Source organism: Podarcis gaigeae (assembly GCF_964106915.1).
Source record: "Podarcis gaigeae genome assembly, chromosome: 4".
NCBI lineage: Eukaryota > Metazoa > Chordata > Lepidosauria > Squamata > Lacertidae > Podarcis > Podarcis gaigeae.
In genome coordinates, this window is record NC_139677.1 from 93,430,239 (window position 1) to 93,457,823 (window position 27,585).

General features: G+C 43.7%; 1 protein-coding gene across 5 annotated transcripts in view; it reads left to right on the plus strand.

The window, feature by feature from the left end:
• GRM5 (glutamate metabotropic receptor 5) overlaps window positions 1-27,585 on the plus strand; it is a 285,519-nt gene that overhangs the window by 215,649 nt on the left and 42,285 nt on the right. For all 5 annotated transcript variants that reach the window (XM_083736139.1, XM_083736140.1, XM_083736138.1 and 2 more), the window contains exons 5-8: window positions 15,109-15,355; window positions 17,901-18,069; window positions 18,390-18,516; window positions 23,135-24,074. In XM_083736139.1, coding sequence (XP_083592265.1) covers window positions 15,109-15,355; window positions 17,901-18,069; window positions 18,390-18,516; window positions 23,135-24,074 — 1,483 coding nt within the window. The remainder of the gene's footprint in view (window positions 1-15,108; window positions 15,356-17,900; window positions 18,070-18,389; window positions 18,517-23,134; window positions 24,075-27,585) is intronic.

The window sequence follows — 27,585 nt, forward strand, 5'->3', positions numbered from 1 at the left end:
AATAAATAGTAGTATCAGTCAGATACTTTTCCGCTCTTCCAGCAGCAGAGATTATTTCATTTGTAACTTAAGGGTTAACTCTGATACTTTCAAAAAGTCAGCTAGCCAAGAGGGGTATGGGCGGAAGGGTTGCTTAGCAACCAGCATCACATGATGTTCACTGAGGTAGCACATGCTCTGATTGGCTACGTAGTTCAGAGGGGGTTTCCCTCTGTATATTTTAGTTGATTTTTTCTATCCTCCTATGTACAAGGACTGAACTAAGAAAGACAAAACCTCTCTGTTCCTTTCTCCTCAAATTGCACACTGTTTTCAGTTTGCTTAGTAAAGGGTCAACAGGACTTTTCTCAGAGGACTTCATTTGCATTATTTAAGTGACTTTGCTAACGGTGATAAATATAGCAGAGCAGTAAATGTCAAGCCCGTATGACCCAGGGTCATATTTAACAACTCACCTGCTAGCATTAGGTGACTAGGAATTCCCTGCAGGTGAGTGAGTGGGGCAGTCGCAGTGGGACAGAATGCCCCATCTTCCCCTGCCAGCCTGCTTGGTTTCTGTGGCATCTGCAGAAGACAATCTTCTTGCGTTCTTCTGTTAAAGAGTGAAGACAATCGAAGCTGGCGCGCGCACACACTCCACAAAACACCTCACTTGCGATGGAATATTTATTTTTATGATAATAGAATGCAGGAAACCATCTTGTTGTTGTTGTTTAGTTGCTTAGTCATGTCCGACTCTTCGTGACCCCCTGGACCAGAGCACGCCAGGCACTCCTGTCTTCCACTGCCTCCCGCAGTTTGGTCAAACTCGTGTTAGTAGCTTCAAGAACACTGTCCAGCCATCTCGTCCTCTGTCGTCCCCTTCTCCTTGTGTCCTCCATCTTTCCCAACACCAGAGTCTTTTCCAGGGAGTCTTCTCTTCTCATGAGGTGGCCAAAGTATTGGAGCCTCAGCTTCAGGATCTGTCCTTCCAGTGAGCACTCAGGGCTGATTTCTTAAGAATGGAGAGGTTTGTTCTTCTTGCAGTCCATGGGACTCTCAAGAGTCTCCTCCAGCACCATAATTCAAAAGCATCAATTCTTTGGCGATCAGCCTTCTTTATGGTCCAGCTCTCAATCACTACTGGGAAAATCATCTTATCCTGAGTCAAACCATTGACCCAGCTAACCTGGGGTTGTATATATTGACAGTGGGTCTCCAAGGGTTCAGACAAGGGCATTCCTGGCCCTGCCTGAAGATGCTGAGGATGGAACCTAGGACAGGCAAAAATGTTGTTTTTGCAGAGTCCCGTACACAGCAGAAGGATGAGCAGTACATGCCACTTGCTTTGCTTTACTTTATTTACACTTCAATGCTGAGAGAATACAAACAGGCATCTTGCCTCTGCGAGAGCAGAGAAGCAACTCCTCTCTCCTCGGAAACAAAGAACTCCGAGAGAACTGTGAAAAACAGGAAACCAGTGTACGTCACATCCAGTCTCCCATTCCCGTGGGAAACCCAACAGTGCTTTGACTGTGGAATGTAAACAATGCCCCGTGACAAGCACTTCGCTGCACAGTGAAGGAAGCAGAAACCAACATCCTCCCCCTTTCTGTGAACATCACTGGGCAGCGTGTTCGTACAATATCAGTACAAACCCAACTTCTGTACATAGGTACAGTGTTGATCCCTTGATACAACCTTGGACAATACATCAGCAGGAATTTCATTACCTGGCATATAGGACACCGTTACGAGTCCCTTCTGAATACATTCCCTAGCATGTTGCAATTTCAATTGCAAGTGCTTCGTGCTTTGCTTACAACCTTCAGAATTCAGCAAAGCCAAACATGCTTTGTTGTCCTGGTAAACCTGGATTGGACATTTGACAGGAATTTTCATGTCTTTGCACAATTGTAACAACCATTCACAATCCTTAAGTGAATAAGACAGTGCATTCAGTTCAGCTTCACAAGTACTTAAGCTAATTGTTGTTTGCTTCTTGCATGACCAATCAAATAGACCCTGATTGTACATGTAGCAAACTCCAGACGTACTTTTCCTGTCTGTAGTGTCACTTCCAAAACTTGCATCTGCAAATATCTCAAGACCACCAGACTTCTGATTGTTAAATCTCAGTCTGTAATGCATAGTGCCTTTCAAATAGCGCGCTATGCGTTTCAGAGCTTTCCAATCCTTAACACTAGGATTGTTGACTTGTCTGCTTAGCAAATTACAGCTAACAGCAATGTCAGGTCTTGAACATCTGGCAATGAAGTTTAGCTTGCCTAGCACACTTCTGTACAGTGTAGTGTCAGAAAATGCTTCTTCAGTGTCTTCTACCTGATAACCTGTTGTCATCGGTGTGTCTACAGGGTTAGCATCCATCAGGTTTAGTTTGCTTAACACATCAGCAATTTTCCGTGACTGATGTACTAGAATGTTACCATCTTGATCTCTCTCTATTTCCAGAGATAGGTAGTTGTTTACCTCACCAAGATCTTTCATGTCAAAGTGCTTTTTCAGTTGAGCTAGGGCGTTATTGTACATTGTGACATCTTTCCAAAAGAGTAATATATCATCAACATAAAACAAACAATACAGCTTCTTTTGCCCCTCCTCTTTGACAAATACACATGGATCAGCTTTCCCTTGCTGAAAACCTAGAGAAAACAATACTTCAGTGAGTTTTGTGTGCCAACACCGTACACTTTGTTTGAGACCATAAAGGGACTTCTTTAGAGCACAAACAAATCCCTGTTTTACCTGTACGCCATCAGGTGGAAGCATATATAGTGATTCACCTAGAGATCCGTACAAAAACGCTGTATTCACATCGTGGTGACTAACCTGTAGATTCTCCTCTGCAGCTAGCTTGAGCATAAGCCTAATGCTCTCATACCTCACTGTGGGTGAGTAGGTCTCGTGATAGTCTTCACCTGGTACCTGTGCAAAACCTCTGGCTACCAATCTGGCTTTGTGTCTGACTATCTTGCCATTTTGATCTGTCTTCGATTTGAAGACCCATTTGCTTCCAAGCAGTTTCATTCCTGGAACTACTGGAACTAGCTCCCATGTTTTGTTCCTTTCTAAGGAATCAAGCTCAGCCTTCATGGCATTTAACCATGGCTCAGCTTCCTTTGAATCCAAATCCTGGATTTCTTGGAAACTTGAAGGTTCAAATACCTTCTTGGAGCTTTTCACAGCTGCTACTGCTGTCTTAGCAAATTCATCAGCAAATCTCTTTGGAGGTCTGCCTTTTGTGGCTCTTTGTGACCTGCAAATTAGCCTTAAGTCCTCAACACTTTCCTCTTCCTTCTTAGGAGAAAAGTGACCTATTGTGAACAATGGTTCTTCCAATTCTTGATCAGAGCTTTCAGAGGGTCGCATAGAGGCTTTCGCACTCTTGAAATCCTCTGAATCATCCGATTCAGTTTCAGACTCAGAATCAGAACCTTCATCAGTGGGTGTGGGTTGTTGCGGCTGCTTTTGCTTATCATCAGTCTCATCACTGTCATCAGGATAACATTGGAAAATTCCCACATTCTCCCCCCACTTTGTATTGTACTCAACACTTCTTGTGAGCTTAATTGTCTTAGAGTCAGACATCATTATTCTGTAAGAACCTTTCTGATAACCGAGAAAGATACCATGCAATCCACGCTTGTCTAACTTGGAGCTTTGTGGTGAGTGAACCCACATGTCAGAACCAAAAATTTTCATGTGTTTGATGTATGGTTTCTTGCCAAACATCTTCTCATAGGGGGTACAACCAATCGCTGAAGATAACCTGCGATTATAACTGTAAACAAAACACGAGAGAGATTCGGCCCAATAACTCTCTGGAAGGTTAGCAGCATGCAGCAAGGCTTTTAACCCTTGAAGCAATGTTTGATTTGCTCTCTCGCAAAGTCCATTCTGCCATGGCGAGCGAGGACTAGACAAATCGTGTTGAATTCCTCTCTCAGTCAGAAAAGCTTCAAACTGCTGAGAAGTGAATTCCCCCCCCCCCCCGCGATCAGTGAAAAGAGTCTTTATCTTCTTACCATGCACATTTTCCAACCAAGCACAGAATTCCTTGAACCTTGGAAAAGCCTCTGATTTCTGCTTGAGATTGTACACATAAATATACCTGGAAAATACATCAATGAGAACCATGAAGTACCTATTTCCACCCAAAGAGGGCGATAGTGGACCAACCAAATCAGCATGAACAACCTGGTATGGTTCTGTGGCTTGCCTACTAGACACCTTACCTTTCACAGCCATTTTCACCTTGTTTGCTGCGCATGCTTTGCACTTCATGTGGTACCTGCAGGGTGTAATAGTCATACCTTCAACCAAGGCAGGCATTTTAGATACTGCCTCAAAATGCAAATGACCAAATTTTCGGTGAAAATCATGAATACATCCTGCATGCAAACTTTTGTTAGAACCTGCAATGCAACAAGTTTCTTCCTGCCCAACATCATCATAATACAAAACAAACAATCAACATATTCAGCATGCAATACATAATCGTTTTTCTTTGTGATGGTGCATTTCTTGTTCTTGAAGGAAACGTCAATGTTCCGTTCATTCAGCTGTGCAACACTGAGTAGATTGTGTGTGGCATCCGGTACGTAAAGTACATCTTGTATCGATAAGTCCAAACTGTGAAGAACAACAGTTCCGTAGCCTTGACTGGGGATCGTGTGGTCATCCGCCTGGTGAATCGCACCTTCCTGCAGTGTAAAAGACACGAACAGTCGCTTATCGTTGCACATGTGGTGGGTCGCTGCTGAATCAACAACGAAGAAAGATCTAGACGTCTTCTGGACCTTTGCAACCTTTGGAGTGAAGCGTGAGACCATTGCCTTGTGCTGCGTTGTCCTGGACACTGGACCTTTGCCTTTGCTCTGGCCTTTTCCACGTGATGAGCTTTCGCTGCGCTGCTCTGTCTTGGCCCTGGGATATCTGCATTCCCTCTTCATATGGCCTAGACATCCACACAAGTAGCATTTCACTGCCTTCAAAGCTTTGGCGCCATCTGGTGGTTCCACTGCACTCTGGGATGACGTCTGTGAAGACTCCCCCTTACCCATGCAGCTAGCACCCCGGCGGTCTGCTTAATTCAGAATCACGGCAGTAACATAGTCCACTGTCAGCTGAGCAGTTGGCTGTACAGCAATCTGAGTGGCAACAGACTCCCAACTTGAACCCAAAGAATGTAGTATCATGAAGGAATACACAGCCTCTGGAAAGGTGAGTCCTCTCTGTTGCAGCTCATGTCTAAGATTCTGCATCTCCATCAGATGTGTACGCACATCTCCACCTTCAGCAAGAGCCATACTATGCAGCCTACTATAGTAAAACATAGTGGACCCAGCTTCTGTCCTCAAGTGAGCCTCTCTCAAAGCATCCCAAATTTCTCTGGCTGAGGTCTTATCACGCAACAGACAGAGCTCTTCTGGGGATACTATCAATGTAAGAGTTCCCCTCGCTTTGGAATCCATAGCTTTCCATGCATCTGCAATTGGAGCTGGGGGGTTGTCTGTAATCACCTCAAACAGACCCTCTTTCCGCAGAATAGCCTCTGCATAGAGAACCCAGTCCGCGTAGTTTTTCTTATTGAGCTTAGGAATCCCAAAAGCATCAGCCAGCCTTGTGCAGCTACCCATTTCTGTTGCTTTAAATCAAGCTGCGTCACTGCTGCTTCAAACCAAAAGCACTTTTAAAAGGTACTTTCGGTTTCCCAGCCATCCAAGCCTGAGAGTTTGTGCCTTATAGCCTTTGCCTGTGCCGCAGCAAATCGGCTTTAAAAGTTCAAAGTCCAGCCATAAAGCTATTAATTAGGAGCTGGCAGGCTGCCCGGAGCATGAGCACATATCTCTCATCAATCATCTTGACGCAGAGAAGATAAGACCGGTCCGTTCCTCTGTTCCTTGGGCCCATAACCAAATATGTTGTTTTTGCAGAGTCCCGTACACAGCAGAAGGATGAGCGGTACATGCCACATGCTTTGCTTTACTTTGTTTACACTTCAATGCTGAGGGAATACAAACAGGCATCTTGCCTCTGCGAGAGCAGAGAAGCAACTCCTCTCTCCTCAGAAGCAAAGAACTCCGATAGAACTGTGAAAAACAGGAAACCAGTGTACGTCACATCCAGTCTCCCATTCCCGTGGGAAACCCAACAGTGCTTTGACTGTGGAATGTAAACAATGCCCCATGACAAGCACTTCGCTGCACAGTGAAGGAAGCAGAAACCAACAAGAACATGGGCTCTGTCACTGAGTTATGGCCCTTCCCCAGTTGTATACAGCCTGTGACTCACTCAGTGAAATCCAGTCCATTTGTTATGCCTGCTAGTCCACTTGCAAGATGGGTAGATCTCCTGGTGTCATTGTAGGCTTGCGAGTGCAGCAACAGGGAGCTTCTCCAGCAGTAGCAGCATGTATTCTCTTGCCCTTCATCCGGGGGCGAAGCTAACATGGAAACATACAGTCTTTTTCTTGTTGGAGGTTTTAGCCGTCCTTAATTCAGACACTTGCTGCTGCCTCTGCTAAGTGCATTGATCTTCTGCCCGGCTGAAGGGTTACAGAGAAGGGGAAGTGTTCAGAGTTATCCACCTTGATTTTCAATGCTTTCAGCTCCATGTCAGAGAAGAAGTCGGGTGAGGCATATGGAGTCCCAAAGAAACAGATAAAAACAGCAACGCTTAGCTCCATGGGAGGAAGTAAAGGAAGGGACTCTGTGCCATCATTAGGATGGAGAAATGAACATGGGTGCATTTAATGGGATGTGCTGATTTTAAAGGATCAAACAGCATTTTGGAGAAGTTGGCCCTGTGTCCAGGACTGATGCAGTTAATTGATGTGTCTGTTACACCAACTTAAAAACAGAGATATTAAAGGTCTTTCTTGTGTGCTTCCCACAGACATCTTTTTTATATATAATCTTTTTTATTCAGTTTTACACTACACATTTAAATTCAAATATTAGACATAATCTTCAACATTTAGGATTCCCTGAATCCTTAGACTTCCCTCCACCCTTCCATGGCTTCCATTTTCAATCTTTTTCAACTGCATCTTTTAATTTCTCTATTTTTAAAATAATAATCCATTTTTACCTTAGTTTTTAGTACATTACAAGCGTTACTCAAATCCTGCCCAAGTGTTTAGCTGTTTACAGTGTTCTCTTAGGTAATTTGTAAATTTTTCCTATTCCTTATTAAAGTTTCTCTCTTCCTGGTTTCTGATTTTCCCGGTCATTTTCGCCATTTCGGCGTAGTCCATCATCTTCATCAGCCATTCTGGTTGGGACTTTATCTTCTTTCCATCTCTGGGTCAGTAGGATCTGCACTGCTGTCATCACATACATAAATAATCGTTTCTGCTCCTTTGGAATTTCTGCACCTAAAATTCTTAGTAAAAAAAGCTTCTGGTTTTTTCACAAACATTATTTTAAACATTTTTTTCAACCCATTATATATCATTTCCCAGAATGCTTTTGTTATCTTGCACGTCCACCCACAGACATCTTATTGACCGCTGTGAGAACAGGATGCTGGACTAGATTGGCCTTTGATCTGATCTTGCAAGGAACTTGCTCTTACATTCCTAACTTTGCTAGGACCACTGAAACAGTGGCCAGCAGTGTGTCTAACCCCATGAATCTTCTCTTGTACAGATTTCCAACCTTACAACTGTTAATGGATACAGTAGTACCTCAGGTTACAGACGCTTCAGGTTACAGACTCCGCTAACCCAGAAATAGTACCTTAGGTTAAGAACTTTGCTTCAGGATGAGAACAGAAATCGTGCGGCGGCAGCGGGAGGCCCCATTAGCTAAAGTGGTACCTCAGGTTAAGAACAGTTTCAGGTTAAGAACGGACCTCCAGAATGAATTAAGTTCTTAACGCAAGGTACCACTGTACAAGACTATTCCCAGCAGGGATTGTGCTGGCAAAACAGTAGCCAGCAGGATTAAAATCTCCACTCACAGAGAGTGGAAGGTTCAGTCCTGCTTTCTGCAGTGTGTTTGGGAGAAGTGGAAAGGAGGTGCAGTGTCTCATTCTTTTCCCCTTTTAAATTAACCTTTTAATTTCATTTGCTTGATTAACCTTTTAAAACCTTGATTGAATATGAGGTCTGGTCCTTGGATTGATTTGGGAGGTGGAGGTTGGCCCATGTCCAGCTGGACCCAATCTGAAGTCCTGGATTAAGTCCTGAATCCGATCCAGTGGGTGGGAGGAGCATGCAGAGCCATTACAATTATTTAGGTTTTTTTAAAAAAAAAACACCACTCGCAAGTGGCATCTGGTGTACCATTCAAGACTGTATCACAATTTAAGCAGCACAATAGCTCTGCAAGAATGGCACAAGAGGCAGCTTCTCAAGGAGCACATAACCTTTCAGAAGAATCAAATTAAAAAGCAGAATGTACCTGTGGAGAAAAGGAAAACACTGGATACAGGTAGCAAAGGATGTACCTGCTAGTATTAGGTGACTAGGAATTCCCTGCAAATGAATGAGTGGGACAGTCAAGGAGGGACAGATTGCCACATCTTCCCAGATCCTACTTGTGGACTTTTTGTAGGCTTCTGATTGGCTACTGTGAGGTGATGGACTAGATGGGCCTTTGACCTGCTTGAAGAATCCTTCTGCTTTGCTCCCCTTTGGTCAAATCCACAATAATATTTTGCAAGTCAGGTTTGCCCCCCCCCCTCCGGTTCTCCACATTCTGTGAGCTGAGAGATAAACCTAGTTTTGAAAAGCACAGGTTTGTAGTTCAGCTGAATCCCTCGTAGTGGTTGGCTTCTGTGAAGTGGAAACAGGCTCATTTCAATTTAACTCTTATTCACTTGAACTTGAATTGTCTGCCTAGAAAACTACCACCAGGCCATCTGCAAAATTACACAGCACAAATCCCAGTAGATCAAAATTATCCGGCTCTTAAAAGAAAATTGAAGAGAACTATACGTAATAAAATAGATCTTTGTGTGTGTGTTTTTTCAAAAAACCTACCAATGTTGTTTCTGGTTCAAGTTAGATTTCTGTTAAACGACTAGTATAATTAATTACACAGTGCATGCACACTTAATTCTGGGGGTGAATACTTTGTTAAAAGTTTTGCATATTGCAACATAATTTACTGCTCAGCATTCCACTTAATTTCAATTAGAATGGATTTTCAGTGCAATCTATTCTCACAGCTATTATGCTGATTATTCTTAATTAGGAGGAGAAATTACCAGAACAAAAAGGTAATATGCCGTTTCCTTCCTCCCTCCCTGAAGGTTTCAATTTTTCCTTGGGTAACAAATGTCCCCTTCTATCAGGGGTGGGGACAGACTGCTTGAATTGCTTCTACATCAAGGGTTGCTCAGAGTACACCTGTTGAAATCAAGGGGCCTAAATTGGTCATGGCTATTAAATGGGTCTACTCTGAGTAAAAGCTAGTTGACTACAACGATTAGGAAAGATGTGTAAACACTTGTTTTGTGACATTTGTATTTATTGCTTTATTGCATGTATATCTTAACTTTCTCAAGGTAGCATGCCTATTCCTCCCCACATATTATCCTCACAACAACCCTGTGTGGTAGGTTAGGCTGATAAATGTTGACTAGTTCAAGGTTACCCAGTGGGAAATTTGAACTCTGTTTTTTTTTTATATATAATTTTTATTCAATTTTTAAAACACATAATTAAAAGACAAACACATCACAAAACACAAACAAACATAGACAAATCAAACAAAAATAAATTCATAATCTTATTTTCTTGTAACTTCTTTCAATCGACTTCCCCATACCTCCCTTTCGCTGCATCCTTATTTTAAAAAATAATTTTTAGCAACCCTTTAATCAATTTATCCATTTAGTTCCTTTTCATTAAATTCCCATAAATTTATTGGTTACAGCTGTAGTTCTCTGCTTCTTACCCCTTGACATCTTAACACTCCTCAATTTTACAACAATTTTTAAGATATATTTTAAATTTCTTCCAATCTTCTTCCACTGCCTCTTTCCCCTGGTCACGAATTCTGCCGGTCATCTCTGCCAGTGCCCAGTGGGAAATTTGAACTCTGGTCTCCCAAGTCATAGCCCAACGTTCCTATCACTACAGCATGTTCTATGTACCTTCTCCATTTTTAATTTGCAACAGCCGTTGAGGATTATTATTATTATTATTATTATTATTAAACAAAAAGTCAGTAGGGAGCAGTTGAGTCTGATGACTGTATTAGCTGTTTCAGTCCCTTGATTTGTAGGTGCCTCCTGTCCCTTTAAATAGCTATGTTAACAGGGGAGTGTTTGAATCTCACAGCTTCCCCATCAAGGCTTAAACTGTGCCACCTCCCTTCCAGGGCCACAACTCAGTGACAGAGCACATGCACAAGATCGAGCAAGATTGTTTTCTCCTGTTCTAGAGGGTAGGAATTGAACCAATGGCTTCAAGTTACAAGGAGATTCCGAGTAAACATTGGGAAGAGCTTTCTGACATTAAGAGCTGCTTGATAGCGGAACAAGCTCCCTTGGGAGGTGCTGGACTTTCCCTGGACAGTGGATGGCCATCTGTCATGGATGCTTTAGCTAAGATTCCATAATCAATAAACACACAAGGCGTAACCGGCAGTACTTTTGAATAAATAAGGTATACTATTCATTGTATCAAATTGTAGATTTCAACGGAAGTCTCATAAAGTTCAACAAAAAAGCAGAAGACCCAGTGGATCAGTTCATTCTCTAGTCAGTTCATGCATAAGGTCCATACATGTATAAGTGTCTATTCCACCTGTCTGTTCATAGAGTCCAATAATCCACCTGAAGGGTTGTTACAGTTCCATTGAAATCTACAGTTTGACACAATGAATAGTATACCTTATTTATTCAAAAGTACAGCCAGTTACGTCTTGTGTGTTTACTGAGTATGTTCCACCTAACCATAGGTTTGTTGTTGCTTAGCTAAGATTCTTGCATTACAGGGGGTTGGATGAGATGAACCTCAAGGTCTTTTTCATCTCCACAACTTTATAATTCTATGCAGAAGGCGATAAGTTGAATCTTCGGCACCTTCAGACAGGGCTAGGAATGTCCCATGCCTGGAACCCTTGGATGGCCAGCCACTGCCGGACAGTGTAGACAACCCTGAGTTTGCTGGACCAATGGCCTGACTCAGAGAACTCACCTTCCTATGCCTCTCTTCATATTGTGTATATGAAGTATTGCCTTACCATAGCAGCAATTGGAAGGTGGCTGTGTGGAACACTGCAGTACTCTTCATGGTTTATATATGAATGTCTTGATTTAAATTAACGTGCCTCCTACGTCTGTCTGTGCAAGCCGGCTTTCCATCGCAGAGCAACTGCAAAAGCATGTTTTGCCACTGACACCCTTTGCTAGTTTGAAAAAGTACTGCAGCAAAGGCACTCTTTGCAACCTTCCATAAAGCACATTAATGGCCTCTGTGTTTGTTGTTGTTGTTGTTATGTGTGTCTGTTTTAATGCTTCTTGGAAGATCGAGATGGCCTTCAGCAAAACACAAGCTGTTTCTGCTGCAGAGATTTTTGCATCTCCCCCAAACAAAAGAGTGGGCAAACGACATGGGGAGATTTATATTCCAGCATTGCAGCCTTTGCTTAGTAGGATGAAGGTCTCCCACTCTTCCAAGATCACCTGCATGATCACCTGCTTCCAAGATCACCTGCATGATACCACCTTTATTCTTTCTTCCAACCCTGCAACCCCCACCTTTTGCATCAATCCTTTGGCACAACAGACCTGTGGCCTACTGCAATATTTCAGTTCCCATCAGCACTAACCAGCATGGTCAACGCTCAGGGATGATGGGATTTGTAGTCCAAAAAACCTGGCGGGTGCTTGGTTGGAAAAGCTTGTCTTAATAAAGTTTAAGAACAAGCAACATATTCCTCCCTCGGCCATTTCTCTCCTCATCCTCTGTGGTCTTCCCTGTGTCAACTAATAGCTCCATCTATTCCCAATGTCCAAGCTGTGTGTGCCTTTTTTGTTTTGTGCCTAAAATGGACATGCACAAAAGGGAACAAGTCTTTCAAGATGGGGGTTCTTCCCCTCATTTTTATCCCGACAACAACCCAGTGGGGCTGAGAGATTGTGACTGGCCCAAGGTCACCTACTGAGCTTTATGACCAAATGGGGATTTGAAACCCGGTCTCCCAGCTCCTAGTCTGGCACTCTGACAACTGCATCATGCAATACACAATTTTGTCAAGCAGTATTAGCTAATGAAATGCATTTTGGAATTTTAATTTCTCCAATAGACACCTTTTTATGAACACTTTATCCTAGCATATATTTTTGCAGTGGCGGACTTGGGGGTTCCAAATTTCAGCAGCGCTCTGTGCAACACCAAATTTCTGCATATGCACCTCCACACACACACCTCTCACCTTCCATTTTACATCATTGTTGTGGATCCCTCTCAACTCGGTGCCCTATGAGGGCGATCCAGTTGCTCTCCCCTAAATCCATCTCTGATTTTTGTGCACATTACTTCATTGGAGAACCGCATTGCAAAATTCAGAGATGTGAAATATTCACAAGATGGCTGAGTTTCAGTCAGCATCTTGTCTCAGAACTGGGCCAAATCCCTCCCACAACCCTACTCCACATTAGAGCATATTGCAATAATCAAACTTTGAGGTTACCAATCAATGCATTTGAACACTGTGGTCAGGCTATCCCTGCCCAAGAATGGTTGTCGTACCAGCTGTAGTTCCTAAAAGGCACTCCTAGCCAATGAGATCCAAGCCCAAAAAGAGCAGGGGAAAGAGAATGCACTTGGGGGTTGCCTGGCAACTGGCTCTAGAATGCTGAGCTGCATAAAGAGAACAGAAAGTATTTGAGGTTCTGAGAAAGGAGCATTTGACAAGGCTAATTTCTGGAGCACTGCAAAAAAATAATAATATGCTGAGTAATAGCAGGGCAAGTTGCAAAGCAAGACACATGGGGGAATGGTGAGGTCTTGGAAGATAAATGAAGGGATGTCCTATATGTTATTAGTGCCACTGAGCAATAAATACACCCTGAATGTAATAAGAGAAGATATAAGAAGTCACTGGAAGGCAATTGCAGAAATACATATATATGTGGAGAAGAATGTTTGGTAAGGAAAGTAGAACAACCCTCCAAACTTTGTATCATTCTAGAGACAAATGGGAGTGCCTGATCTTAAATTATATTATGAAGCCTTTCAACTCAAAAAAAATGAGGCATATTATTAATGATACACTGAAGAACCTGTGGGTTCAAATGAAATTATTCTGCACCACCCCTTCAATTAATGCTCTGCCCTTGTAAAACCCTTGCTGAGCATGGATTGGGAAAAATACGTGCTACATAATTGGCACTTTCTGAAACAACAATCAAACCAAAACTCAGCCAGCCACCCATTGAATTCCATATTTCTGCAAGGTTTCCAGAATGCCTTCTAGCCCTGTTTTCCTGGATGGGTTCTAGCTGCCACAACTCAAGAATGTGGACAAAATGCTCGGATTGGTGCAGGTGACCACATGTGCTCTTGGCGCTTGCCCTTCATAGCTGATAAAAATTGGTAAAGATGGGACAGCTGGTTGGGCCAGGGAGCCTTCTCATGAGAGGGAGGAGTCCTGGCTTACTTAAAGGGCTACACCTTGAGAAGGCTTCCCTGGATCAAGAAAATGTAGTCTACTATTGAGGGTCACTGGGGACGCGGGTGGCACTGTGGGTTAAACCGCAGAGCCTAGGACTTGCTAATCAGAAGGTCGCGGTTCGAATCCCCACTACGGGGTGAGCTCCCGTTGCTCAGTCCCTGCTCCTGCCAACCTAGCAGTTTCAAAGTGCATCAAAGTGCAAGTAGATAAATAGGTATCGCTCCAGCGGGAAGGTAAACGGCGTTTCCGTGCGCTTCTCTGGTTCGCCAGAAGTGGCTTAGTCATGCTGGCCTCATGACTCGGAAGTTGTATGCCGGCTCCCTCGGCCAATAAAGCGAGATGAGCACCACAACCCCAATGTCGGTCACGACTGGACTTAATGGTCGGGGGTCCCTTTACCTTTACCTTTATTGAGGGGTCACTAATGTCCACATCCTGGGTAAGGTTCTTGAGCACGTGGTTGATAACCAAATCCTGACTCTCCTGGATGAGACTGATTTTCTAGATCCATTTCAGTCAGAGTTTAGACCTGGTTTTGGCATGGAAACTACCATGTATGATGAGCTGGCTGCCCTGTATGAGGGAGAGTGTGACCCTGTTGATTCTCCTTGGTCTCCAGGTGGCTTTTGATACCATTGAATGATGCTTCCATTTGCTCTGCTAAGTTTTAGGTTCTGGAGACTCCAGCAAGCTGAACATTGAAGAAAGGAACTTGCCCGAAAATTGTCACATTCCCTCCCCCAAAAAAGCAAAGAAAGGGAGAAAATAGGGACATGTGGGAATATTTCACAAACTGATGCGGAGTTATATAAAGTGATGCTTTTTCAGGATGACTGTGGGGCATGAATAGCTTCTTGGAAGAAGCACAAACCCAACACTTTCCTTTCCAGCTGAACACTATTTATTAACTTCCAGCGGAAGGTGTGGGTGAGTTCCCTTTAGAATGACTTATAATGGCCATTGTCCTAGAAGGTCCTTATGTGCTCAGCTGCTCCCACAGATTTCAACAAAAACTATTTGTGCTCAACACCTTTCAAGCCATGGCACGGAGAGACTTCAGAAACACGTGCTTTGACATTGGCCTGCTCCTTCGGCAATCTCACAATATTTCGTCGTCATGGTAATATTTTTGGGTGCAGGGAAATCGCTTGGTCCTTCACAGCTAATATGCCAGGGAACATTTTCTTCCAACTGTTCTTTTTAACTAACGTCTTTTGTTGAGATGCCAGCAACTTGGTTTGCAGTCACTTATCGATGAAGCCCGTGGGATGACTTCCGTGAAAATAACAGTGCTTTGTCGTTGACCTTATTGAAGAGTTAATGTTTGTATCTGGTGTCAGAACTGGGTTCCCCCCCAAAAAAAATTCCAGTCCCCTAAAAGGGGGTAGGGGCTCCTGTAGATATAAAACTAAAACTTAATTTTATTACCTTGAGCATGCTAACCATTGCAATATGCTGTGCTTCTCAACAGGCAATCTGACCTTAGAAACACAACATGTCCAAGATTCCAAGATGGGCTTTGTGATTAACGCAATATACTCCATGGCTTACGGCCTGCATAACATGCAGATGGCACTTTGCCCAGGCTACGCGGGTCTTTGTGATGCTATGAAGCCCATTGATGGACGGAAACTCCTCGATTCTCTTATGAAGGCCAACTTCACTGGAGTTTCTGGGGATATGATCACATTTGACGAGAATGGAGACTCACCGGGACGGTACTGTTAAATAGCTATCAATCTGGAAAGCATGAAATGCCTTAATCATTGCTCCGTGTCTTACATGTAACTATTAGGATGTGTGCCTTGCTAAATTCCTATCCAGGCATCACTCAACTGTCTAGTGAGAAGCAGGGGTCCATATGTTTGCTGCTCAACCTGCAATGTGGAAACATCTGTGAATGGGCATTATCCACATATTAAGCTGAACGTTATAGGTATCTCTCAAGCAGAAGCAGCTTTCTGAGTGGGGCAGAGCTTCTGTGCTATCTTGCCGGCAGGTGGATCACCCATGCTTACTGGGAAGGAGAGGATGAAGCAGTGGGGAGGTCAGCAAAGTGTAAATGCACCAGCAGGAGTGCCATATTGGCTCCATTTCCACCACACCAACCTCCCCACTGCCTTACCCCTTCCCCTCTTCCTCCCAGTAAGCAGCACCTGCTGGGAAGCTAGCCTGGTGAATTGCTTCTGCCTCCATGTGAATGAGAGCGCTGCAAGTATCTTTTTAAACACACCATGGCTATACCATGGATCGGACGGGCTGATTTATGCAGAAGTCTAAACGATACTTTACTCTCATACTATTTTGGATTCATTTGAATTAGCTGGTTGGCAGAGAACCTCCGTCAGCGAGTGCTTTTGATCACTTGAAGCAAGCATCAAAAGACTTAAGCTTTTTTTCCTTGGCAGGCAGTCAACTAATTTCTCTCCTTCTCTCTGTCTGACTTTCTCTTCCCTCTGAATGCCCAGGAAAAAAGGTCTCACCTCTATTATATATTATCCTCAGCAGGAAAATTATACTTTGGGTCACATAAGTTCTGTGTGCGGGAAAATATATATCAGTATTTCAGGGCTTCTGAGAATCACATCATTTTCAGTGTGGAACTTTTCAAGTGAAACTTACATTGTCTAATACGCCACCTTTCAGTTGGTGATGCAAATAATAGGCAAAAACTCAGCCCCAATGACACCTGCCTAAACCGTCAATTATTTGGAAAAGTCGCACATTCAAATTACACTTTAATAAACCCTTTTAAAGGCCTGTGGTCTCTGAAGCTTATAAAAGGACTAGGAAGATCCATGCAGGCGAGAAAACACAGTGGCTCTTAGCCAAGTCTCTGCAGTGTGGAATGTTGACCTCTTACTCATGGTCAGAGAGAAATGATGCTATGATGATCAGCATATGGGAAGATGAGTCAACTCAACAGGTGAAAGGGCAATACCATGTCCTTCTCCATGGTTGATGATGCTCTGCTTTCCCCTGAGAAGTGATCCAGAATTGCCAGAAACCTACACAGATCACAAAGATCACATTGGTTTAGGGTAGGATGTGGGATCTCAGTGGTGTTCTGCTCACAGGAACTCTGGATCCAGCCTTTAACTTCAGAAGAAGGGTGGTGGCTCAGTGGTAGAGCAGAAGACAGTCCCAGGTTCAATTCCCAGCATCTCCAGGAAGAGCCAGGATAAACCCCTTTCTGAAGGCCTGGAGAGCTGCTGACTTCAGTGTAGGCATCATTGAACTAGATGGACCAGTGGTCTGGCTCAGTATAAGTCAGCCTCTTAAATTCCTGTGTAATGCCTGATAGCATTTCAGGGTTGCATGAATCACAGAACACCATAGAATGCCAGTGGATCTTTCTTTTGAAAAATAGGCATGCATCATTAATGCAGCATACCTTTATCAGAATTTGTAACCCAATGTAATATTTCAAGTTTTTAAACAATGCACAGCATGCTTCTATTATGAAGCAGATACATTTTAGCCCTGTTTAGTATAGTCATATTTAACTTTGCGTTGTTTCTGTTGGGAATTTATATTTCCTTGCCTGGATTGCATATGCCATTATGTATTTTGGCTTTTTAATTGTTAATCTCAATATGCAGCATACCTGTGACACAATATGCTGCGGTTGTATCTGACCACGGCCAATTTAGAGTAGACTCATCAAAATTCTAAGTAGGACTTAGAGTTTGGATTTGGATTTGATATCCTGCTTTATCACTACCCAAAGGAGTCTCAAAGTGGCTAAGCGGCTAGCATTCTCCTTTCCCTTCCTCCCCCACAACAAACACTCTGTGAGGTGAGTGGGGCTGAGAGACTTCAGAGAAGTGTGACTAGCCCAAGGTCACCCATGCATGTGGAGGAGCGGAGACGCGAACCCGGTTCACCAGATTACAAGTCTACCGCTCTTAACCACTACACCACACTGGCTCTCAATGAGTAGCAATGGGTACCCAATGGGTAGCATTGCACTACATTTTACTCTTGAGTAGGCTCATTGAAAGTAATGGACCTCGGGCGGCAAAATGTCTTGGGCTGGTCCTAACAGTGTCCAGTCTTAAGGATGCTCTTCTATATTTGCATACTGTTCTCTGGGACCAGGTTAATTTTGACTCCCAGCCTAAAACCCTGAAGAGCTTCTGCCAAACAGTGTGGACAATACTTAGCTAAATGGTCTGAGTCTATATAAGGCAATTTCCTTACATGGCTGTCCTCAGCGCTGTGTTAAACTCAACTGCATGATTTGTCCTTTTTGTTCGAAAGGTACGAGATCATGAACTTTAAGAAAATGGGAAAGGACTACTTTGACTATATCAACGTTGGAAGTTGGGACAACGGCGAACTGAAAATGGACGACAACGAAATTTGGGCCCATAAAAATTCTGCCATCAGATCTGTCTGCAGCGAGCCATGTGAGAAAGGAGAGATCAAGGTAAATGAAGGTCCTTTTGAGTTCATGATGCGCTCAGGGCTTTTGGCTCCCAACCAAAGCTGGGCCCCAGCTTTTGGCAAGTGTTGAAAGCTAATCTGAAAATGGGTGAGTAGTTTTAGCTCAAGGAAAGTGTTGGCTGATCATACGGAAATAGCATCCATAAATAGCTTCAGCCCATTTGGTAAAATATATGTACAGGAGAGAGGTGTATAAAATGTGAATGGGGGGCGGAGGCAGGTTAATTTTCTTAATTTTTTTTTTTTTTGCATAAAGCAAAATATTTTTGCAGACATTGAAATGTTGATGTGTGTTCTTCTTAGGTTATCCGCAAAGGTGAAGTCAGTTGTTGTTGGACTTGCACACGGTGTAAAGAGAACGAATTTGTCTTCGATGAATACACATGCACAGCTTGCGAGTTGGGTTCTTGGCCCAACCATGAGCTCACTGGTATGTAGATTATGATCTTACGAATGGGACCTGCAACTGGGGTGGGATTGCTCTTTAATTCACACTTCCCAAAACAATATGTGGACAGAAGCTCATCTACCCATTGAAATCCCTGAGTTATGCAACACCCCTTTCTCCAGCCAAAAACTGTATACAAAAATGTGCATATTAGGGGAAGGTGTGTGTGGAAATGCACATATTGCTGAAAATAGCCAAGAGGAAGGTGTTCTCCTAGGGGAAATTGGTAGCAAAAAATATGCTTATTGGGCAAAATTGCATGCAAATGTGTATATTAGGAGGAATAGGCATTATAATTCTGATGAATTTTTATAAGGATTTTTTTTTAAGTTCATGCAAACTTGGGTGGAAATGTTGCAAATTGAATTTAAAAATGTGAAGCTAAAATTAAGAGATTCACCCATCCCTACCTGGAACAAAATGTTGTGGGGTGTTGTCCCATTCAAGGTTTCAGCCAGCCATTATGTCTTCCAGGAAACTATCTTCTGTTCCTGTCCCCCTCGGTGCCATATGGAGGAAGGGGCTTCACACTCAGCTTTCTGTGGCCCCTTCAGCCAGCAGGATTGAACCCTCTGCTCATCAGTTGCCGAGTGGAGAGTTCAATTCTGCTGGGTGCTGTTTTGCAGTGCGTTCCCTGTGGGGAACATGCAGGTGAAGCAAACCTTTGAAGCCAGCAGGATTGGAACAGAGAATTCGGTCCTATGGGGACTGATGCTTCTGCCCTCTCAGCATCTGCTGCCTGAGGCAGCTGCCTCACTTTGTCAAATGGTAGGAGGGTGATGAGAGGGAGCTGAGACTGGGGAACAGAGCCTAGAAGAAGCTGATACTTCCTTCTCCCAGGATATGGCTGCCTTGGCTGGGTAAACAGTCTTCCCACCTTCCATTTTACTTCCCAGGGAGAAGAACGCAGCAATGAAATCCAGGTAGGGGATCAGTCCAATGCTAGGGGTGGAGGAACCAGAGTCAGAAGGGGAGGTCACCACTTGGTCTTGAAGGACCAGGCAGCACTCCCATCACTGGCAAGAGGTACATTGTTCTCAACAAAGTGAGCATCTGTGGACCCAGCAATCTTGTAAGGCACAGGAGTCTTACAAGTAAGCGTTCCTTGCCTTGTCTTTCGAGACTTGGCAGGTGGGCGTGCCTACCCATTGGGACCACTCTGATCTTTGCCCTGATCTTGGACTCCTGACACTTTGACCACTGTTCCCCAACCCATGTAGCCTCAGCTTTCCTGCCCTCTAGTCTGAATGTAGCAGCCGCTGGGACTCATTACCTGTTCCTGAGCCTGTTAGGTCTTCTCTGCTCTCAAGTAAGACCTCTTCCTTATTCTCAAGTACCGGTAAGAACCTGTGTCATTGTGGTCTGGGCCAGAACTGCGACAATCACTGCTACCTCCTGTGGGGGCTGAATCCCATATTCTTTGTCACTCATGGAGCAACCAAAACAAAGAGTTACTTCCAGAAGCTTTGGAGGCAAGGATGGAGAGAAGATGCAATTAATTCTTTACCGACCTTTGATTTATCTGCAGGCTATATCGGCATTTCTCATTCTTAATGTCCTCTAAATGTGTTGGAAATTTGATTTTTGAGGTGAGAACAAGGAAGCTCGGTATTTTGGAGTCCGTGAAATGCCTGAAAGGCTTCTATTTAATTGCAGTAGACTTCAAAAATGTGCTTTTTCCTATAGTTGGAAGAAAAGTATCTAACTAATCTGATGGAGTAAATTAAGGACACCCCTGCTTCCTGCCCCCCCACCTTCTCCTTTTCCTGGATCACAGTTCAGCCCTTTAGCACTTCAAGTGTAAGCTAGCAAGAAGTTCCCTGAAAAGCAGCCAAAGGAAGACTTACCCTAAGCATACTAATGAGGTGCTGGAGAACAATCCCTGATGTGGAAGCTGAGTTGCCAGCTCGATTCTTACTGTGCTGCCACCAGATTTCACCTAGAGCAAAAACAAAGGTGAATTCGGAGGGTCCTTCTCAAGACAGGACTTTGGAGGAAGCCACTGAGATTGTTGAGCATTTCTCAGAGGGCTTTCACAAATCCCTCCAGACCAATCTAGACAAGTTGATTATCCTCAAAACGGGTCCCTAACAGAGAACCATGTGTGGTGGTTAGACTGTCAAACTAGGACCTGGGAGGCCAGGATTGAAATCCTTGCTCAGCCATGAAGCTCACTGGGTTAACTCCAGCCAGTCGCTGTCTCTCTGCTTAAGGTACCTCACAAGGATAAAATGGGCAGGAGGAGAACCATGCATGCTACTTTGAGTTCCTTGGAAGAAAATAACCGATGTACCATTCACACAATCTGCAATTAGCCATCACAAAAGTTATTACTCAGTATTCTATATGGCATGACTGGATTCTCTTCCAGTGTGTACTCCCATTTATTCTGCATCCAGTGCACTCCTACCTCTGGTTTGGAAAGCAGCGTACACAAAATAACCACAATCCATATCTACCATGTATCTGTCATCTCGTTTCTTACTCAATGTTGTGTTTCGATTCATTGTTCCCCCAAAGCAGCTTCAGTCTGTGAATAAATAGTGTGAATATGAAGTAAAGAACCAGGCTGGTGTAACGTTTAGAGGAAGTTACGGGTAGGTAGCCGTGTTGGTCTGCCGTATTCGAAACAAAATAAAATAAAAATTCTTCCAGTAGCACCTTAGAGACCAACTAAGTTTGTTATTGGTAAGAGCTTTCGTGTGCATGCATACAAAATCTGAAGAAGTGTGCATGCACACGAAAGCTCATACCAATAGCAAACTTAGTTGGTCTCTAAGGTGCTACTGGAAGGGGAATAAATATATTTTGTTTAGAGGAAGGATAGGGTAGGAAAATCCTGATTCCAAACTCCATGAAGTGCATTGGTTGTATCTCAACTTTAACCTACCTTACAGAGCTGTTAGTGGGATAGCATGTGGGGGAACCATTTATGATGTTCTGGGTCACAGGAAGGAAGGAAGGAAGGAAGGAAGGAAGGAAGGAAGGAAGGAAGGAAGGAATCTATCTTGGTCAAGATTCAATGTGTTGGTTTGATTTAAGCTGCAATCCTAACCTGGAAGTAGGCTCCGTTGAATTCCATAGGATTTACTTTCCATAAAACTACAGAGTGGGAGAGGATGAAAGGCAGCTGTTAATGGAGAATATAATTCTACCCCTTGTGACAAGGTTGACTGGGAGCGTGTGTGTCACTTTTAATAATTGAAAGGATGGCTGGTGTTCAGTTATAAAGTGCACTGGAAATGCAATCGAGAGGACTATGAGAGCACAGGTGAGGTTTTCTCAAGGAGCTGAATACTTGACTGAGCATCAAGTAGTTTAAGATATGAGAAAACCCAATGCCAGCTGGTTCAACAGGGGGCCGCAAAGAACAGCAACAACAAGCTTAGAAGAGCAATCAAATATCAGCTTTATGAGTAACAATCAAGGAGCTGCTGGGAAGGTCAACCCCCGAGGAGGATTATATCAAACTAGGAAATCTGCATGAAGTAAGGAAAGCGGGAAGTGGTTTTCTGAGGAAAATTTTTTTGTGGACATTGAATTTCCAGTTGGATTTGCACAGGCCAGTTCCTTTGGAATTCCCTCTCATCAAATATGAGTCAGGCCCCATCTCTGTTGCCTTTCGGCATCTGCTGAAGACCTCCCTCTTCTGAAACAATTTCCCAGTTTGCGCCTGCATCTTAGATGTTTTTAATCCTTTGTGCATTTGCCTCACTGACTCCTTTGGGAAGAGAGGTGGGATATGCATTTAAATAATAACAATACAAATGATAATCCTTTGGCATGCCCACTGCAAGAGTTTACGTGTATGTCAAGGAGCCTGAGAGGATGCAAACATATGTCAATGCTTGAAAAACAAGCCTTTGGTTTGAAAAAGTACCTCAGCAAAGCCCGACTTTGCAATATTCCATAAAGCATGTTAATGGTGTGGGGTGTGGATGTGTGGGTGTAGGTGGGTGTCTGTGTTAACACATTTTGGAAGAACAAGATGGCAAAACACGAGCTGTGTCTGCTGCAGAGGTTTTGCATCTCCCCCAAACGAAGCAGTAGGCAAATGGCATAGAGGAATTTATATACCAGCTCCGCAACAAGTTAAGAACACCTGTGTGATGCCTTTGGTTCTTTTTTTAAAAAAAAATCCACATAATGCATCTTTAAAAAAACACATTCTTACTTTTCTGTGACTTCCCATATCACTTGATAAGACGTTATATCTCTGCTCTCTGAACTGCCCATTTGTTTCTAACATTACGCAAAGTATAAAATATAAACCTGAAAATAACTTATTCTTGTTCCTCTGTTGCTCGAGATATAAATCCATTTCGTCTTGAAAAAGAATCAAAGCATTTACTTAAATAATCCGAAAAGGGGTTCTGGTCTTCTACAAACACCTCATTTGTTAGAGTCTCTTAGTCTAGCAGTTAGTTTTGCCATTTTGGCATAGTCCATTAGTTTGTTAATCCATTCTACGGTACTTTTCTGGGCATTGCTGTTTCCTTCCACTTCTGCGTATACAAAATCCTTGCTGCTCTTGTTGCCTTCGGTTCTTTACCCAGGGGCTTCTCCTCACTGACTTACTTTTCCTTCCTCTCCGTGCCAGGTTGTGATTTAATCCCAGTCCAGTACCTCCGCTGGGGCGACCCGGAACCAATTGCTGCTGTTGTTTTCGCCTGCTTGGGTCTCCTGGCTACCATGTTTGTCACCGCGGTCTTCATCATGTACCGCGACACTCCGGTGGTCAAGTCGTCCAGCCGAGAACTCTGTTACATCATCTTAGCCGGCATATTTCTAGGTTACCTGTGCACTTTCTGCCTCATCGCCAAGCCTCAGCAGATCTACTGCTACCTTCAGAGAATCGGCATTGGCCTCTCTCCGGCTATGAGCTACTCTGCGCTGGTGACGAAAACCAACCGCATCGCGAGGATCCTTGCCGGCAGCAAGAAGAAGATCTGCACCAAGAAACCTCGCTTCATGAGCGCCTGTGCCCAGCTGGTCATCGCCTTTATCTTGATATGCGTCCAACTGGGCATCATCGTTGCTCTTTTCATCATGGAGCCGCCCAATATAAAGCACGATTACCCGAGCATCCGAGAAGTGTACCTGATCTGCAACACCACCAACCTGGGGGTCGTGACTCCCCTTGGATACAATGGCTTGCTCATCTTGAGCTGCACCTTCTATGCGTTCAAGACCAGAAATGTCCCCGCCAACTTCAATGAGGCCAAGTACATTGCCTTCACCATGTACACCACTTGCATCATCTGGCTGGCTTTCGTGCCAATCTATTTTGGGAGCAACTATAAGATCATCACCATGTGTTTCTCCGTCAGCCTGAGTGCCACGGTGGCTCTCGGCTGCATGTTCGTGCCAAAGGTCTACATCATCCTCGCCAAGCCCGAGAGGAACGTGCGCAGCGCATTCACCACCTCGACCGTGGTCCGCATGCACGTGGGGGACGGGAAGTCGTCTTCCGCCACCAGCCGCTCAAGCAGCTTGGTCAACCTTTGGAAAAGGCGGGGGTCGTCTGGAGAGACTCTAAGGTAACGCTTGCTAATATAGAGGGCTTTGGAGTGCAGGTTTTCCAGGGGCTGCAGGAGAAGAGATAAGAGGGTCCATCCTGAATTTGATCACCCCGGCCTTGCATCCCAACAAGGGTGAAATTATTCTGGGTGGTCTAGCTGGATTCTACCTTTAAGATTCTACCTTTAAGATTCCACCTTTCAGCCCAACCTGCAACATGGGAGCTGTGTTGAATAACTTAACTTTCAAATTAATTTTATGTTTACTTTATCTTTCTAGATCTGTCCTTCTTTCCTCTGTCTCCTACTTTTCTCTTATCTCTGACTCCTTCTATCAGCCTTTTCTGCTTATATCAATAGCACTGATACAACCCATGCTAGGTCAGATCATGATCCGTTTATGACTCTGGAACCACCAGTTGAAGGCAAATAATTTAGTCCTGTGCTGTGTTGAAACCTGTCCTCCGATTTCTTGAAATTATCCTTCCCCTGCGAAAGAGACTTCCATTTCCCCCCATTCATTCTCATGGCACTTTAGAATTTCAGTGAGTTCAGACTTTTGAGCTTACTTTATTGTTGTGAGGTGTCTGAGAGTGGTGTGTGGAGCTTTTTCCTCTCTCTCCATAAATATTTCTCCAGCATTCTGCAGCCTCCCCAGTTGCCCACACTTCCTGATCTAATTGCTTCATCATGTCTTCCTATGAGCTTTAACTGTAGCATGGGCACCTGGGAAGGGTGCAGGGTGCAAGCCACTGGTGAGATGATTTACAGAATGAATGGTAGGACACACACACAACATTCCTCAGCCACCTCAAAAGTATGATAAAAGCATGAACCCTGTCTCCCCATCCATGAGAGCTTCACTTATCACTTTCTCTTCCCATCATTTTTGAATGCAATTTCTTTTCTCATTAATTGATGGGGAACAGTTACAAAAAAAAAAAAAAAAGGATGAGAAATTTTCAGCACAGCACTAGTTGGACAGAACAGCTAATATAGCACTGAATGTATGCAAAGGACCACTTCTGAAAGAATAACTTAACATAGCAGTCCTGTAATCTCTTGTTAAGATGTCTGTCTGGCCTTCTGCACATGCTCTTCTGGAAGCCCATTCTTTCTGGGGTGTTGACTTATCCGGTTATTGTCGGTATGTGCATATTGAAACTCAATGGATGAGGCTAGTCCCTGGTGTCTTTGCCACCATATTTTTGCAGGGGGATAACAGAGGAGACCCATGTCGTTTGCATCTATCTCCCAAACACCTGCATCTTTCACACCCTTCATGAGCTACATAAGTTTGCGTTATGGGATGTGGGCGCATGCAACTCAGGCCTATGCATCATACTTAAAATAGTCTGGACTTCAATTGAGAGAGAACCTGTTGCCCTCCAGGTGTCACTGAACTCCATCTCCCACCTGCCCCAGCCAGCATGGCCAATGGTGAGGATTGATGGGAGTTGGAGTCCAACAACATCTGGATGACCACAGACACCCAGATCCTGCTTTAATTCATATGCTAGACCCTGAATAAAGGAAACTGGGCTGAAGGTAGCTCACAATATGCAGCCGGGGTCACCAATGTGCAGGTTGTTATTATTGGGTAATTGGAAAAAAGATAAACTTGATGTCAAGTGGCAGAGTAGCTTACAGAAAGAAAGAAAAAAGCCTAATAACTCTTCTGGGTAACTGAATAAATTCTTTTAATAGATATTTAAATGAAGAACATATTTACATTCTCATGTTCATACAACATGGATCCAATCTCAGTTCCCACTTCGCTCTTTAGCTCAGCAAAGAGTTCTTCCTTTATAAAGAAATCTCCTGGACAGAAGTCTCCCTGTTTACATTATAGGGATCACCCTCTGTCTGACCTATTACAGGCAGAGACACACTGTCTTTTACTGTGTCCTATATTCTCCTCACAGACACACACCACAGAGATACACTAACAGCCACCAGTAACAGAAAGAGAGACTATCATGAACTGTCAAAGTATACCTCCCATGTGACTATTAGCCAATCACATGAGAGGTGTAACTTGACAAACCCACCCCCTTGTTTTAAATACACATAGCAACTCCTATCAATAGTCCAATTTCAGGAAAATTAAACATCTAATATCCTTAAAACAGGCACCAGTGTGCCTGCCAGTACATTCTCTGCTACCCACAAAAAGTCTCAGTAAAAATCCTTTTAAACCCCTGCAATGCACTGGAAACAGTTGGCTCTTCTTGTTGAGTTCCTCGTTGCACAGGCTTAAATAATCCTGCACTGAACATGCCCTCTTAGGCATGCCCAAGTTCCATTGCATGCCAGGGCTGGTTGCCCACCCTCCCATTCTGAACAGAGGAGAAGTACAAAGAGCTTCTCTCTGTGAGTATGTGTGGCGGTGGCTGGTACAGGTGTTTTTGTTCCATCTCCACACCATTTGGTAGCACTTGGCTCTTTTCTCCTGCTCTTTTATCTGTAGTCGGCAATTTGTGTTATGCCACATAGCCTCGGCAGCCATTTTGTGTTGTGCCACATTCCTGCGGCAGCCATTTTGTTACTGACTTCCTCTGCACAAAATTCCAAATGTGCCCACTGGCTGGTAAAAGGCTGGCAACCATTGATTACACAAGGTAAACCAAACGATAACAGAAATACAGAAAAGTAATCGGCATGACTTGTTTATATTTATTCATACTGCCAAAATTGCTGCTAAGTGTGGCTTACAACTTTAACATCAGTACATGATTAAAATGCACAATAACAGTTCCCTCGGGGCACTAAAGAAACCTTAATTAAAACATACAATGAAACAAGCGATTAAAGAACATGACAAAATTAAAGCAGTTTGCTGCCCCCCACCAAAAAACAACAACCCCCAGTTAAAACAATACACTCAGAATTTCAGTTCAAAGGAATGCTGGACTAAACAAGCGTGTCATCAGAAGCCAGGAAATTATTGATGTGGCCTCTTGCATTTCAGCCAGGAAGGGCATTCCACAACACTGGTGCCATGAGTGAAAAAGCCAGCCTCTGTGTTACCACAACAGACTCCCCACAAGTGTCCCTATTTTCCAGGGACAGTCCTGGATCTACAGAAGCCGTTCCGGTTTCTGATTTGATCCTGGTATTTTCCTTAGGACGTCCCTATTTTCATCAGAGAAATGTTGATGGGTATGTTGGAAGCCGCCCAGAGTGACTGGGCAACCCAGTCAGATGGGAGGGGTATTATTATTATTATTATTATTATTATTATTATTATTATTATTGAATAGAAAACCCCTATTTTCACTGGAGAAATGTTGGAGAGTATGTCACAAGCTGATAAGCATGAGGCCCAGCAAAGCTAACGGGTTCCATTAGCAGATTGTAGTGACCTTCCCAAGCAGAGGAGGGAGAGAAGTTTTAAGATAAGAGGAACATGTCTGGAGAGCATTTCAAGATCAGTATCAACAATGCATTTGAAACATGACATGATTAGACTAAGCAGAACCTGAACACCCAGCAGCTTCAGATGTGCAGCTAAACGTACAGTAAGACAGCC